Below are 17,044 nucleotides of genomic sequence, written 5' to 3'. Positions count from 1 at the left end.
GTGGGGTGTTGCGAAATTGAGTTTCTTTTTTAAAATTACCGATGACTTCTAGATTTAAAATTTCTAGACTTTTCTTTGCCACAAACGGTAAATTCCTTTTTGGCAAAAAAATAAAAAATAAAAATTGTACCAAGCCTAGTCATATCACAGGACTACTTATGGAAGTAAAAAAAAATTGAATGTCTGACTTTTGGTGGGAGGGGGGGGGATTGGGAGTGATCTATACAATCAGAAAAGTGTCTGTGCACATGCAGTTGGAATACATGTGAAACTAGAGGGTGTTTTGGCTGTTTTTGAATTCATATGGAACCATGACATGACACCTGTTTCTGGCCACTTGCACATACCGTGCATGACTTAAATAGCAAATCAAAGTTCAGGAAACAAGTATGACTAATAGAATTATTGCATTAGCTATAACCCATTTCAGTTGTACGAAATGTAATGCTTGCAATACCATCAAGCAGCTAAACTTAATTTCCAATGATATTTCATCACTTTTTCAACTTACAGGACACTGCTTAAACATGCAGTGGTATCCTGCTTCAAATCATTGCACCACAGAAAACTCAAGCGTTGTAAAATAGTTTTCCAAAACCTTCAACTTCTCTTCAGAAACAATATTCTCCTGCTTTAAATGTGTAATAAGATTAGCAAGTGAGTTAAGTTTAGCTACTGTTCTCTCTTCGTTTTTCTCCAGCTCTGTTATCTTTTCATGCAGACTGGCAATTTTTTTCCATAGATGCTCCTTGTCAGTGTCCTGTCTGCAATACGAATGTTCAGAAAAAAAGATGTGATCTGCATCAGTGCACTGCTGTGTATCAGGTGGTTCAACTAAAGCACAGATTTCTTCATTATGCCCAACAGGACGTGTAATGGTGTCTGTATTTAAAGTTTCATTCGTTGGTTCAACAGAGTGATATGGAGCTCGGTTTCCATCAGACTCCCAGGTGATTGGAGACGTTGAATCAAGCTGCTTTTCAGTGGACTCATTCTCAGATGGGGGATCAGACTTGACCGATATGAACTTTTCCTTCAGCTCTTCTTTTGCATCTTGTGGATTGTTTGTGGTGTCTACAGCTGAAGCATTTGTGTTAAGTATCTCAGAAGAATGTGCACCTTCCTGGTCATTTAGTTTTATGTTTTCCTTTTGGCAGTTTTGTTCTGATTCCACAGAGTAAGCTGTCTCTGAGTTTTCCTTTTCAACATATTCAATTTGAGGGCTGGCTGCTTTTTCTGTTTCATCTTGCTTTTTTAAAAGCAAAGATTTTTTCTTCGTTGAAGGAGAAGGTTTGACAAATGTATTTATGTCATTGCTATCAGCTGCCTTTTCCTTTGGCACTGCTTTTTTCTTTCTTGTATGTGGCCTAGACCATTCCTCCTGGAAAACAATCATAGAATATGTATTATTAAAATTTATTTTTGAGACCAATACATGTACAATCCTGCTGAGTTTAATACACAACATACTTCAATGTACACAAATACATGCAAAATTAACATTTTGGTATAATTACAAATCCAAATATTGTACATTTACTCAATAAACATATACTTTTGTACCACAGAGGAGTCTCATCTAATTGAAATTAACTGTGGGGAAAAAAAAAAAAAACATATTTTCTCTGTACCCTCAAAGGCATCAAGTTCCTCTTTTGGTATTCACTGTCACAGCTTGTGACCTGGTGCATTTTTACTTCTCCATTGACACTAACAGGCTTCTGTAGTTGTTATATTTTATTCACCAAAGGGGGTGGTTGTCCAAACCCATAATACATATTCTAACCCTATGAGGTAATAAATAGATAAATAAAGAAACCTATTCCATTTCAAATATGCTTTGAAATGCACACCAATACCAATAACTGATCTGAAAATAATTATTTATCATTATTATTTGTACTCATTTCACAGAGCGTTTGTTGAGGCTGTAAGGATAGAATAGAAGAAGCAGAAACAAGCTTGTTAGTGGGACAGAGACAGACAAAGAGAGCCCGGACTTAGTGTAGAAGGCAAGCTGATGGCCTGGACTTAGAGGCGGGCTTGGAGGGGCCCGGACTTGAAGTTAGGATAGGAAGAGATCCCGACTGACGAGTCGCCTTTATGTAGGACCAGGCTTGGTTTAAGGCTGAAGCCTCAAGGATCTGAAAACACATAAAAGGGCTCTGACTCGGATGAGGCACCTGTAGGGGCAAAGGAAAGTCAGATGAATCAGGACCTGAAAGGAGAGATAGAAAAGGGTTCCCTGACTGATCTGGTGCTGCCCTCGGACGAGGTGAGGCACAGGCCTCCAAAGCCGGGAGCAGAGAGGCATCCCGCAGAGAACCTGCAACAATGAGAGATGGGTTAGTCTGGGACTTGGCACTGAGAGCGTAAAGTGGGCCACGTCCCGAGGGAAATAGAACAGAGCCTCGGGTGACGAGGTAAGATTAGCACATGAGCTGTGACAGGATAGTGTGGCCAGGGGTCCCCTCTGACTCACAGCGGTGAGAACACCCCAGAGCGAGGACGAGGTCGCTGAAGCAGACCTGAGGTCAAGGAAGTGAGACTCACTGACACCCCAGAGGAGACCGATATAACATAGAAGGAGGAGGAGGAGGACAAAGAGAAAACAATAGACAAGGGAAATGCGTAAGATTGTGCCTTAAATAGAGAGATAATAATGATAGCCATTAATTAAGCAGCCCCAACGCTCACCCCCTGAATCTCGTAAAATGAGAACTTTACCTGTACTGCTTGTGAGCCATGCCGATCATGCGAGAATGCAAAAACTGTAGGTACAGCACTGTGCTTCAGATACCGTATACCCCAGCGCACATCAAAGGAGTCTGGAGTGAAATGATCACTACATAAATACTGATGTTTACTGGGGAGCCACACTCCTCGTTTCATGTTCACTGTCCATTTCTGAAGCCTTTCTTTATCTTGCAGTGGAAACCTTTTGAAACAAAACATAATGAAAGATACCTAGTATTTACAGGCATTTTACAACATTATCCAACCACTATGCCATTCACAATGCCCTTCACACATTTCAAATCCTGGTAAATCAAACTATTTTAAACATTCAAATATTTTCTATTATTGTCTGTTTAGAAACATGCAGTTATGTCATACAATAACAATGTCTTCCTCTTAATCTGCAAGATACACAGCATGGATATTTTTTAATCCCTTACTACTGCATATTTTTCTCAACCATCGACACCATGTTCATTTGTTATATAGAGTTGGAGGGTACATTTTATGGGTGGAAACTGTAGAGTAGACTGAAACTTGAGAGACTTTAATTTGTGTTTTTATTAAGTCTGTCCTATTTATCTCTACAAGGAAAATAAACCACACAGTAAAACCTCAAACAGATCAAATTGATAGCAATGGAAGTCCTATTTCTATCCATATAGACTATGATTTTGTTGTAAAAAAAAAGTTAATATCCTTAAATGTGAATATTTGTTCATACTCTGCCACCAGAAAGCAGAAAGCAATCGTTTTTAATTTAAAGTCAAGTCAGTATAGTAACACATATATGAACAGATCTGAGTTAAAAAAAACGATAAACTAGATTTGCTATACTACTATATCTATATATATATATATATATATATATATATATATATCTATATATATATATATTATCATTATATATAGTGTACCTCCAGTAAAATAAAAGAAACAAAAACAAAACGTAGTTGATAGAAAATAATTTTCCTATTATCTTTTGAAGATAGGCCTCCACGATTTTTACAGAAATTTGCAGCACAGTAACGGGGCATATCACAAACTGCGGGCTTAACACAAGACACGGAAATAAACAATGCAAATATCTACACTCACACACTTCAAGCTACTAATTCCGGGGGATAGGCGCTGTAGTCGGAGGTGACGTCACGTGCTCAAAATGAGAGGGGTCACCTGGTAACGGCAGGAGCCAATGGGTTTGCGCTTCGTGTTGTTTCTGTTCTGGAATTCACTCACAAAGTGGAATGTGTGTTTACAGGAGCGTCAGCCTTCATCGTTGAGCAGAATACAGACGCAGATTTTGGTAGGTAAAAAAAAACAAAACATGTTATTTCAAATAACAGCCATAAATAGGATATATATATATATATATAGTTCTTGGAAAAGTTAAAAGGTGCCAAGGTATTGCTAACGTTAATAACGAACATTTAGGTTTACTCTTAATATTAAATTACAATACTTTCTGGATTCTGTTTAATGTTAGTTACTCAGTAGGCTATGTGCTTTTGAGTTGCAGTTACAGTCGATGGAGTATGTTAGGGTTTGTATTAACTGCCGGTAATTAGCTCTGTTTTTGAAGTTGCTGGCAGTTGATGAATACTAATGTTTTTGTACATGTGGAGAAGAAACCGTGGCAATTAAAAAAATAAAAAATAACATAAAAAATACCGACGAGTTACGTGAACTGGCTTCTTGCTTGACTGGTGTTTCCTGTCAAATAAACTCCCAATTTGAACAAAGCTGTTTCCATGGAATTATAACAACTCTGTGAAAAACCTGGGGCCCCATCACTTCACCTTTACATTTTCAGTTTTTATGTTTGTGTGAATATCATTATTAAGGAACAATACATATAATTCTATGATTTGACTATTGATGCAATCAGTAATCAATTATGTATAACTATACATGTAATACAAGTCTAATTCAGCTTAAAAAAGAATCCAGTACCTTCACAGAGATAACTCGTCCGTAACTATTAAACACTCAATACTGCAGAATTCAGAAATTGTAAAAGAAACTTAAATTCAATGACAAACATTTTGACTAGAAGTTTTTGTTCAAGGACATTGAAAAATACTTTAATTGAAATGTGTTATTGAATTAAGTTTATTTTAGTATTTCAGAATTCAGCGCTATTCCTTTCCCGACAAGATGCAAGAAAATGAAGGATGATCTTCTGGACATCTTGTAACCCTTACTGATTCCATGTCTAGATGATATAGTGCATTGACAGTAACTGACTGTCAGCCTGGTGTTTAGCATTGTATATGTTGTCCCTTTTCTAGTCTTGCACAATCTACAGCAGTCAAATTGGGGTCTTCCAATTGGTGTGTTGAATGTATTATGAAAGAGAGCTGTCTATGGTATACAACATAATGGATCTTATCTTTGCTCTGATAGAGAAAAAGTTAATGGAGCTGCTAACTTCAGTTGTAAACAATGGACTTTTTGTGAGAGATATAATTTTGTTTATTATTTTAGTTTTGAATTTACTCAAATAGTATTTTACTCAACATCAGAGATACTCAGCTCTAAGCATTTGGTATTACTATCGGCATTCAAATTATTGAATGATGTTGTCGTTGGAGGAACTACGGTATATACAGGTCAGTGACTATTGCTGTAAAATGTTGGACCCCAATAGCTTGACTCATTTGTTGTGTGTTTTTAGCAGGACAGTTCCCTTAATTATACACCTACTCAAATTAAAAGAAGCAATCATATTTTAAATCACTTTGCATAATGAGAATTCAAATATTGCCCATTATAATTAAACAACATATTCTAATGAAATTATATTTGCATATATGGCTGTAGTTACTCATCAGTATGTGTGGGGGAAAAAATCAGTGGTCTTTATAATGTATGCAGAAGCACCTTCAATAAATGTTAACATAGGTTCCACATCAGGGAGAACAAAGTAGACTTTTGTTAAATGTCATCTTTCAAACCTTTCATCTCTGCCGTTTACAATGAATGCCAGTTCTGAAAGCTTAGGCAGAAATATAGATATGCACAACATATTTTTGACATGCAGCATTCATATTTAATTGGAACCAAAGCCTGGGGTCGTTTGTATTATTAATGGTAGCGCCAACCAGATCTACCAGCAAATCCAACACAGAAGACATATGTATTTTTTAATTGTTTTAAAATAACAAATTATACTTCATTCCAATGACCTTTTAAAGTAGATTATCCATATTCAACCTGTCAGGATTGAATATGTGCGTGCGTGTGGATATGTGTGCTCATGCCAGTGTGTTAACCTACAAAATCACTGGCATGAGCACACATATCCACACACACACACACACACACACACACACACACACACACACACACACACACACACACACACACGCAAGCACGCATGCACACAGACACGCCCTTCCTTTTGAACTATGGGTCACAACCTTAAAAACCCCTTGAAGTCCTTTAACAAAAAGTTATTTTGTTCATGCTTATCAGTTATGCATGTATGAAATATAATTAATTTCACAGTTTTTTTCTGTTGGATAACGCGATAATTATGACATAAAGGTATAAATAGAGGATAGCTCACTATCACTTGTTCTGAGTATAAGTTATATCTCAAATTTTAATGCGGGTATCGTTAGAACATTTAACAACGTTTTTCAAATTGAACGAACAATCATTCAATATTCTGTTCATACCGCAAATATATATTTTAAATAAACGACAATACAATTTCAAACCTTGTTTATGGCCTCTTCATCTGTAAATAGAACTTTTACCATTACCAGTGTTAATGAAGGGGCTACAGGCTGGGTGGAGAAGAGGCAGGCAGATCGGTAACTGACCTCTCTTGACTACTCATTCTCAAGGAATCAAAGCAACAACAGCAATCTGAAATCACTGGGTGAGAAAGGTGCTAGCTATGCGTGGGTGCTGTTTTGTTTATTTTGAAGAGTTCTGTGTGTAGGGTTTTGTTCAAACTGTTATTTTGTTCCTGTGTGTGTTTTGGTAACAGTTTGAACAAAACCCTACACACAGAACTCTTCAAAATAAACAAAAGAGCACCCACGCATAGCTAGCACCTTTCTCACCCAGTATTCTCTCTTACATGCTCCACAACACACACCAAACTTTGTTCCTTTTTATAGGATGTGACCAGGGGTAATTAGCAATCAATCATTCCATTACCACCTGGCCACATTCCATATATAGATAGATAATTATTTTAAAGAACCAAGGCCAATTTTCTGAATGAAGAATGAATACGTTTCAGAATGAAAGTGTTGTTATATATTTTAAATGCCTTGCTGCATATATAAAAAATGCAATATAGTACCACCCAGAAACACTGGAGTTTCCTATACTGCTGTTCTGCACTATATTATATTATAGAAAGCACTATAGATTTTTATGTAAGCGAGACTTATTTTTACCAAACTGTCCCACACAGTTTCCAGACAATAAGAACAAGACAACATCTAACCTCTTGAGTCTTGACTTTCCTTAGCCTGGTAGCAGTGTTGGATTTAAGGCTGGAACTACAAGCCTGAAGCCGAGCTTCAGAGCCTTTTATGTCAAAGCCATTGTCAAGGTCGGTGTTAAGGCCTTGATCCTCTAGGCCAGAGCTTCCCAACCCTGGTCCTGGGCACCCCATATGTCTTCTGGTTTTCATTCCAACTGAGCTCTCAATAACTAAACTATACATTGCTTATACAATGTAATTGCAAACTTGAAATCTGCAACTGTTCAAGAGCTGAAAACAAGTAAAAAGGTCTAATTAAGCAAATTATTAGTTCAATTAAGGGTTTAGTTAAGTTATTGAGAGCTCAGCTGGAATGAAAAACTGAAGACACATGGGGTCCCCAGGAAGCCCTGCTTTAGGCCAAAGTCGCTTTCAAGGATGGGAGCCTCTAAGGTGAGGTCATGTCAAGAACTTATATTTCACTGAGGATAATTGTTTTCAGGTTGTGATAAAACACTGGCATACTCTACCGAGATCGGAACCTACCCAGGTCAGGACCTGGTGTCATGCGGCTTGGCTACGCGATTTCATACTGCTTTTGATAAAGTAGGATTGACCTACTTTATCTAACCTACTATTTCCATATGAGTTCAACAGATGCATCTATGCTGTCCACCCTGACTTATAGAAGTTTGTTGTGCAGCAAGCTGATGTGAAAACCAAGTTATGCATACAGGGGTAATATTTTATACATGGTGGAGGTGTTTTAAAGATAGCAATAGAAGTTGTACCTTTCCTTGAAGTTAGAGAATATAACATTTTAGTTACATTAAAATAAATATATTAAATTACAACATTAAATAAAACCTGCTGTTTACAGTTTTTTTAAACACAAATATATTTATTTTATTTGGTGCACTAGTATAATAATAAAAATGATATAAAAAAATATAATAAAATTATCATGTGCAAATATGCATTTTTTTTAAATATTTGCAGTTATGATTTAGAGTCACAGAGTTCAATGTTGATGTAATTAGTGTTAATGATAAATAAGTAGTGTGCTTTAAAAAAAATCTATTTTAAAATATTCATAATGTTTTAATAAAATCTAAAATAATAATTTAAAAAAAACATATTTTTGTTAATTAAACAGACTATATATGTAAGTTATAAACCACGGCGGGCCGTGCGGTTCCCATGATATATAACACGCCTGGGGTGGTGATACCCAGAAGTGGCCTGTATCATTGGAACCACACGGCCTGTTGTGGTTTATACCGCTTCTAACATGGCTACCTGTGATTTGTGGGAAGAAAAATAATTAAAATAATTAAAACACATTTAAATTAAGACAAAATCAGAAACTTTTATTGTGTATACATCCACAGTGTAATATAGTCCCAAATTTAATTAAATTAAATGAATCGTTCTCTTATTAAAAATAAATTGTACATGTTCGTTAATTGTGAATTTCTGCATCAAAAGTGAAACTAAAGGACTGAGGACAAGCTGTAATGATGGGCGGAGTTTCAAATGACACTAAGGAAGTAAGGGGAGCGGCTGCGATGGAGACCGGATCTTGAAATGAGTTTGTTAACTCGTTATATGCAAGGCACACATATTCTAGTATGTTTTCATACTTTTGGATTTTAAAATATGTTTTTGTTAGTTGTCAGACATCCTCGCATCCAAGTCATGCCAGATTAAGTTAACGATTGAACCAGACTTTACGCACCAGTCCGACCGCGGGACCTCAGTTTCCTGCAGACACCTCAAATCTAGGACGGTAATTCGGGGGTGGTGTCTGTCCTAGTTTTTACTTGCTTTCCTGACTGACAGGAATACATTATTGCTGGTTTTAAACTCACTGTCAGCAGAGATGTTAACAGAGATGTTAAAACCAGGTGATTACATCGAGTCGCTGAAGAAGATAAAGTCCATCAGATCACCAGCTGTTAAGGCAACAGAAAAAATTAATGAGAACATGGTCAAGTGACAACAGCATGATAACCCACCACCAAAATTCAGGAAAGGGATGGACAAAACCAACAGAGCAACCCCATATTCAGCTAGGCCGCATCTTACAAGTGGTAAAAAATGATAAATACAAAGTATCATATACACTTCCAGGATCAAGCGAGTGTGTGACTGATTGATTTTCAGTTGCAGAAATCACTCTTCGTCGGAAATTACAGAAAGCCACTCTTCATAATAAGTTTTACATCCCATATGCGCATGACAATGGATTGAAGCATTTTGATGCTGTAGGGATGAAAATCTTGTGATCCATTTGATGATGGCAATTGTTAATTTGTTGCTTTGGCTCATCAACTTCAAAGAGCTGGCATATTTTGGTCAGCAGACAGTGTGAGGGCTGAAATTGTTGATGAATTAAGAACCTCCCCCTTTGTGCAGGATGGGTCACATTATGTCAATTGTAATAGAAGGAGAATAGAATGATTATTTGGAATCCAGGAGTCAGAATGGCACTTACAATCTAGAGACAACCTAACTTTGCTTGCTGCTGCCAAGGTGTATGAGGTTACCATGTATGTTTATCTTGCTAGAGGGGAATTTGAAATTAACGACATAAAGTCCAGTGAGGTTTTTGATGGACCTGTTCTTTATATGGGTTATTTTCTAGAAGGGCAGATTGAGCACTATATTAGTTTGCAGCTGACAGCAAATGAAGATGAATTCACTGAGACTCACTCCACAGCATTTTGACCGATGATTTGACTAAGAGAATGTCTGCCTCCAGTACCGATGGCAACCATATGTACGAGGAAGAATGTGATGAGACAACTCAGCACAGCACACTGAATGATGAATGTGAAAGAAGGTCTGCAGCAAGCCCTGGTAGTGACCGTTCTTTCGAGGAGCAATGCAATCACACACCTCAGCACAGCACACCAAACGATGAATACAAGAGAAGGTCTTGTGATGAGACACCACGGCATGATATGCTGCCCACCATTCATCAGTCAACACCGTTGCCAGTTGAAATTATAAGAAAAAGTATGCAGCATTGTATATCAGAAGACCAAGCTGTGCTACAACGAATTTAGTGTGTGAACAGAACCTTTCTATGCCAACGATATATTTCAACCCAGTAATAGAAAACAGAATAGTGGATCCCTTGGTATCAGTAAACGGATTACTCAGAGTAGCAGGAAGGAACAGTGGGGTTGTTTTGAGTTTAAGAGCAATGTTAAACACCCAACGTGGTACAGGGAGTGGCTCCAGTGGAGGAGGAATCAGAATCTCTATCCCGGTTGGTACAACATTGATCGTGTGTTTTGAAAGATTTAATGGGCTTATCAAGTGTGACTGACCCAGTATAACTGCATTTAAGTAGGTTTTAGGGTGATTTTTCATGTTTAGGTTGTACAAAAAAATAAATAAAATGCTGCTATGTGTGAAACATCTACCCCGATATGTAATAACCTCCCATTAAACGTAAATAAATCACAGTGTGTAAAGCGTCTCCCCCTATGTGTAGAATACCCCCACCTATATGAAAAAAGTTACCCCTATATGTAAAACACCCCAATATGTACAAAATTACCCCTATATGTAAAACACCCCAATATGTAAAAATTTACCCCTATATGTAAAACACCCCAATATGTAAAAAGTTACCCCTATACGTAAAAGTTGTTTCGAGTTGAGAGTTGTTCACAGGGGCAAAGATCATTTTTACATTAGGGTAGAAGTTTTACATTTTGGGGCAGGTGATTTTACATTTATTGATAATTTTTTTACAATTAGGGGGAGTTTATGTAAGCATACTCCTTATAATTAGAAATGACAGGGCACATTGAATGAGGTAATAGAAGTCTTCTGAGTGGTTAGAATCCAAGACAGCATTGAGGTTTTTATACCAGCAAAGGAGATGGTTGACTATGTACACTTGTTGCATACTCTTGTTATATCTCTTATGTGCCATGTGTTTTTATAAGAAACCTGTATGAATTTTTAAAAAATGTAAAGGTCCTTTCCCACACATTTGACTCTGAATCATTGAATCAGTCATTCAGATGTAGGCTGGTGATGCAAATGTGTGACGTCTGTTTACTGAAACTGTACTGTGTTCTGGTATTGCAATATAAAAACACTCGGAAACTCAAAGAAGGTTAATGACAGGGACTTCACTTGCTATACAATTAAGCAGTAACTGCAAAGTACATCAAATGTACAAAGAGTTTACAGTCTTCTAAATAGAGCAAATACGAGACTGAGTCAAGAACTTTATACTAGCAAGAAATATGGTTGTCTCCAAGCACGCTAGGTGTGGCCAATAGCTATAGCTAGTATACAACAAGAGTTTTGGTCATGTGCATGGTTTTATGTTAAAGAGCACTGAACTAGTCAGAGGCAAGACACAAGTGTGATGTTGTTCTAAATCATTATGGTGCATCCAATGAAATGTATTTTACAAGCTGCCTTAGCGAAAGCAATCATGTTAAAACAGAGCTCAAAGTTTTTGTCAATATTACACTTATTGGCAGAGTGTTTTTTTTTTTTTACACACTCGCAGTGTAAACCCATGGAATGCAATTTGCTTTAGCATGTTGTTTGAGGGTTTGGTATTGCATATACCTTTAGGTTAGCCCCAGGGAAATGGTCAAGGCAGGGCTATATAATTACACTGTTCATTATCAATAGTACAGATAAAGTAGCGTGCCCTTTGGTGCTGCAACAATCAGTGACAGAGACCTGTAGCTTTAACAGATACTGCAGGCATGAATTTCGAAAGTCAAAATCCATCTCAATGACTTTGGCTGGCAGAGCTGTTAGATTGATGCCTGCTCTCACAGAGTCTAATATTTGAGGGGATGCTACAAGGACAAGAATGTGTTTTGTCTGTTTTTTTTTATTTTTTATGTGGTCTGTCTACTAACTTCATGTGAAATTTGTCTGGGTGTATTTTTGGCACTATCCTGTCTTCACTGCTGCAAGTGTTTAGATATTTCATGTTAAGACAACTCAATTCAACCCAGTGAGTCACCATCTCTCTAGTAAGTGCTGAAGTTAGAAAAGTGCTGTAAAAAAACCAAAAATTCTCAGAGACACATGACCTTTGAAAATGCCTTTGAAATACAGGGGGACAAGGGGCTATGACTTCCTTTAATAATTCAGTACCAGTAACAATCATTACGACCAGCAATATTGTATATTTAAGATATCCCGTTTTAACTGAAATTGAAAGAAAACGATAAAATAATCCACATGCAGGTTGCCAGTTACTATATTAAACACCTGAGCAACGCACATCTGCTGGGATTCAGGGATACATTTCACACTGTAAACATTGCAGCAGTAGAACAGCTGAATCATATGTCCTTGAAACTGAAGCTTGCCTTGAAGACTCAATTTGTAGGGCTTTTTGTAAAGCTTCTTGTATTGTTCATCACAGTATAATGTTGGACATCATAATTAATCACCGTTTTGAATTTCCTGTAGCGATTTACCTTAAAGGTGTAGTAGGGCTTCATCAGTGTTGCTACCCTCCATTTCCAATAAGTCTATATTAAATGGAAGTGTAACTGTAGCTGAATCATGTACATGGACTAGGTATATTGCACAGACCTACATGTAGAGGAGGACAGCAGGGATTGGCGGGCTCTAGAGAGTTTTACATTCAAAGAAGATATATTACAACTCAAAAGGTCATCAATGATAGGGGGAGTGAAAATGAAGGATGAAGGAAAATGTCTTGATTGAAACAAGAAGTCCTCCAAAGATCAATACTTGTACTGCAATGTAACCATTCATCTTTTCTTTTTATATTAACGGTTCATTACTTGCTTAATACGTTACTAAATTGGTTTCATTATGTGATAATGGTTAGATAATGTGTAGCGACTTGTTTATCATTGTCAGACCCCCCCCCCCCCCCCATGCACACACACATTCAGTATTAATAATGTCTATGGCTGTTTACATGCACTTGAAAATCGACTCTACAGTCATGACTGTGTGACGTTGTCACGCGAATACACCATGAAACAGCAAAAGGACGTCCTTTTGGCATCGTGACTTTAAGGGCAGGGTGAATTGCTTTCTCACAGTAAAAACAGCTGTAAAAACCCATATAAATTGGAGCAGGAATCGTGCTTGTGGCTCAGGAGGTTTCGGCAGTCAATATCCCATTTTTCTGACTTAGTATCTCCAGCAGAAAGGCCGTACAAAACATAGACACATAGACATTATTTTGTTTATTTTATCTTTCATAAAAAAATGGGACAACCGTAAAAAACAGGCCTCAAATAGAGAAGTGACTTCCACTGGGAGCCTGCAAGGAAGATGCTGTTTGTGTTTTAATTATAATCCAATAGCTTTTCTGTGAAGCAGGACTTAATTATCTCTATTGCAGGTATCCCAAATGACACTAATTGTAATTTACGGATAGATTGAAAGGAAAGCAATCACAATGCATGCACTTATTACGGGGGATAGAACCAGAGTTTTCACTCCAAAATGTTCAAGTTAAATGCTGGCCAGGGTAGACATTTATTATTCATTCCAACTCCTCTGAGATTGTCTTGTAAATAGTACAGATTTGTTGACGTGGGGCATCTAAAACTGCTCTCATTGGCATTTGTAAAGAATCGCTGCACTGAAGGGCAATCAAATAGGAATCATAATATCTATAATTCATGTACCACCTCGGGTTGCATGATGGTGGGCTGCAGTCAGTAATGCAGAATGTCAGTATTCCAAAGAGCACAGAACAAAATATTCCCACAACTTGCTAGATAACTCCTTCTTGATAAGGCATCATTTACTAAGAGGAAGATATAAGACTAACATTGATTTGCTTACAGAATGATGATTTAAAATTTAAAAAAAAAATCAGTTAGTTAAAAAATAACTTCTATAGGATTTTTGACAAGTCACTTCGAGTCACTTTAAAAGCTAATTAATTTAATCAGTATTAATATAAATGCAGGGCTATTCTCTATGGTTGTCTGACTTAACCCAGTTAATGGGAAACCTGTATTTAATTTTTTTTAAATAATATTCTTTGATGAGAAATGTTATCAGGTTGGGGGGTTGCTGAGAGGCCCCCCTGCTTGATACAAGACATGTACTGGCTGTGCCAAATTGACATTCTTCAGCTGGATATTCCACAGGGAGCATCGCACTGTCATACACTATCGAGCTCTGTGGTGTAAAGATTGCTTTGGAGGTGCGATAAGAGGATGTCCATTGGCTTCAGTTTTCTCACGCTGTTGTGGGGACTGATGCTTTGAGTGAACATAATTGGACATTCTAAATTGAGGAGAAAAACTGTTGGAAAGTTATGTCAAGTGTCCTTAACAGGGAAGGAGTATTTAATTTCATCTCCCACCTTCAAATGTTTTGTCTCGCCATGTAATTATGTGATTCTCTTACAATTCCAAGCAAAAATGATTCCAAAAATATACATTAAAGGACTGAGGTAGTATTTAAAGACATGTTTAAGATAACTGGAACATGTTTATTTGTGTTCCAATTCTCAATTATGTGTAAGCAGGAGATCATGCATGCAAAGTTTAATTTAGGCTAAGTTTCCAGTCTTAGCCAAGTCCCAGAAGAAGCATTGTGCATCTTTTACATTACTGTGGTTTAGTGAATAACTGTTGATCTTGTGTCCTTTTCATTTGTAAGCAAGTTGAATTTGACATTTCAAATTGGATAAAAAAATAAACAGGTAAAATTGATAAAAGGATAAAAACCCTGTCCATACTATTAAAACTGTAAAATTAGTTAAACTGTATTAGTTGCCTTTGAACTGGATTAAGAGTGCTAAATACGGTTAGCATCTACACTATGGCGAGTTAATACAGTACTGGTAAACCAGACTCGAAACCACCTCAAGCAGCCTTGAGTCTGGTTCTCAATTACATCGCATCAGGTAGTGAGGTTTGTCAGCAGTGTGGACGCTGCTGTAATACTGAACTACATGTTATGTGTATTTTTCAATATTCCAAAATGCTTTCTGATATTTTATGGCATGTGGACATTACAAATACAGTACTCAGAACAGACGCCTGAAGGAGTTGAGAACGACTATCAATACTGCTGTACCGCATACAATTTCTGAGGCTTGTTGTAAAATGGTGGATCATGGAGCGATAGGATCAGACGCCGAAATCAAGGCACATTGATATCTGGAGTGATGAAAAATCGGTCAAGGAGAACTTCAGTGTTCAAAACTAAACGTTAACATGTACCTTGGGTTTTTAAGAAACAAAATAATAACGTTCATGCTAAGAAGTGCTTTGTCTTCCATGGGCATGAGCTCTGTATTTGCCGGTTTGCAAACACAGAATACAGTGCATGGTGGGATAATGTCATATTAAGTCATATTTCTCATACACCCTGTCTGTTAGCAGCTCTGGGGCTCAGCCTTCTGTTCTCTGACGGCCTTGCTAGTGGCATGACTTGATCTCAATTCGGCGTCTTGTCAGTGAACCACCCCAGAGGATGTCTCAAATATGCAGCATAGACAGCCTGTCATCTCCTGTCAGTCTGCTGGAACCAGCTGAAAGCCAGACAAACTGGTCCCTAAGGGCTCCTTCTGCAATTCAATGTTGTGCAGTGCTTTCAGAATCTTAAATGAGTTTGTGAGTTAAAAAAAAAAAAAAAAAAAAAAAAAAAAAAGTCACACTCTCATGTGGCTTCTTGTTTGTTAGTTGGCCAAAAAAGGTCGAAAAGCATCTTGTATCCTAGATTGCAATCATGTCACTAGGGTGACCGTCCATCCCTAATAGGATGGATCAGTCCCTAAATGTAAAGATCCAGTCCCGGTTCCGGGCTAACAGAATTTTTCCCGGATTCCTCGACACAGTGCAATCTTACAGTTTAGCTTTGGATACTGGGGTGAAAACATTGCTAAGAAGCATTCAAAGTTGATATTTAATTTTGAAATACTGTTACTAATTATATAATACTACCCCCCCCCCCCCCCCCCCCCCCCCACCCCCCCCCTCCCCCCCCCCCCCCCCCCCTATAAACTACTATTTGTTTACTACGACGACTAAGAGCAACAGCAGAGCTTGTTGATCGCATTTGAGACTTCCTGATGCTATAGGGAGCAACTGCAGGATAGTGGAAGCATTCTGCTTACAGCTGAAGATACATTTAGGGCAGTGGTGCACGACTCTGGCCATGGAGGGCAGGTGTCCCTCCTGGTTTTTGTTCTAACCATACCCTAAATTAGTTAATTGGTACCAATTAAGCTTCTAATAAGGTCCAATAAAGTACTTTAGGGTGCAGTTGGAATAAAAACCTGCAGGGACACCGGCCCTCCAGGACCGAGTTATGCACCATTGCTTTAGGGCATGCATACAAACTGGTATGACAATAAGGTCTGGTTTTGAATTGCTCAGAAGGACAAACCATGTTAATTATGATTGTGGAGTGGAAAACTAAAATGGTATACCCATATAGTGAGATAACCAATCAAGCTCTAGTTAATGATAGAGAGATTAGGACTTGTAATATACAATGGAACACTACAAGCCAGTGGCATACAACTTGGTATAAAGTACTGTAGAATAATAAAAACAGTACTGCCAGTAAACATTTCCTCCGCTATTAAGTATATTTAATGAAAACGGCGTCTGTTCGTTTATAGATCTGGCGACCTTTGGAAACTGGCTTGAAAAACAAAACAAAAAAAAAAAAAAAAAAACATTATAGCAGTCTACAGTGTAACTGGTGCTGATGTTGAGAATTCAGTAAGCCATGGCGATGCGCGCGACAAAAAGGCTGCAGCTACTGTACATGGTGCGTTTTTCTTTAACTCCTAATATGGGCAAGTCGACGTTTGTCAAATAATTGCAAAACACGTAATTTACCAAA

At 37.6% G+C, this 17,044-nt stretch overlaps 1 protein-coding gene across 1 annotated transcript; it reads right to left on the bottom strand.

The window, feature by feature from the left end:
• Positions 1-352: 352 nt before the first annotated feature.
• On the bottom strand, positions 353-2,942 carry LOC121321137 (THAP domain-containing protein 5-like). Its single transcript, XM_041260032.1, has 2 exons — positions 2,728-2,942; positions 353-1,381 (listed from the first exon to the last, which is right to left on the bottom strand). The coding sequence occupies exons 1-2, from the start codon at positions 2,890-2,892 to the stop codon at positions 551-553; spliced, it is 996 nt and encodes a 331-aa protein (XP_041115966.1). The 5' UTR covers positions 2,893-2,942; the 3' UTR covers positions 353-550.
• Between the last annotated feature and the right edge of the window lie 14,102 nt (positions 2,943-17,044).

This window comes from Polyodon spathula, chromosome 9 (genome assembly GCF_017654505.1).
Source record: "Polyodon spathula isolate WHYD16114869_AA chromosome 9, ASM1765450v1, whole genome shotgun sequence".
Taxonomy (NCBI): Eukaryota; Metazoa; Chordata; class Actinopteri; order Acipenseriformes; family Polyodontidae; genus Polyodon; species Polyodon spathula.
This window is presented reverse-complemented; position numbering and strand designations above follow the sequence as displayed.

Coding starts and splice junctions, on each gene's coding strand:
- LOC121321137 (XM_041260032.1), bottom strand. CDS start 2,892: ATGAAACGAGGAGTGTGGCTCCCCAGTAAACATCAGTATTTATGTAGT. Junction 1,382..2,727: donor ATGGCTCACAAGCAGTACAG/GTAAAGTTCTCA, acceptor ATTGTTTTCCAG/GAGGAATGGTCTAGGCCACA.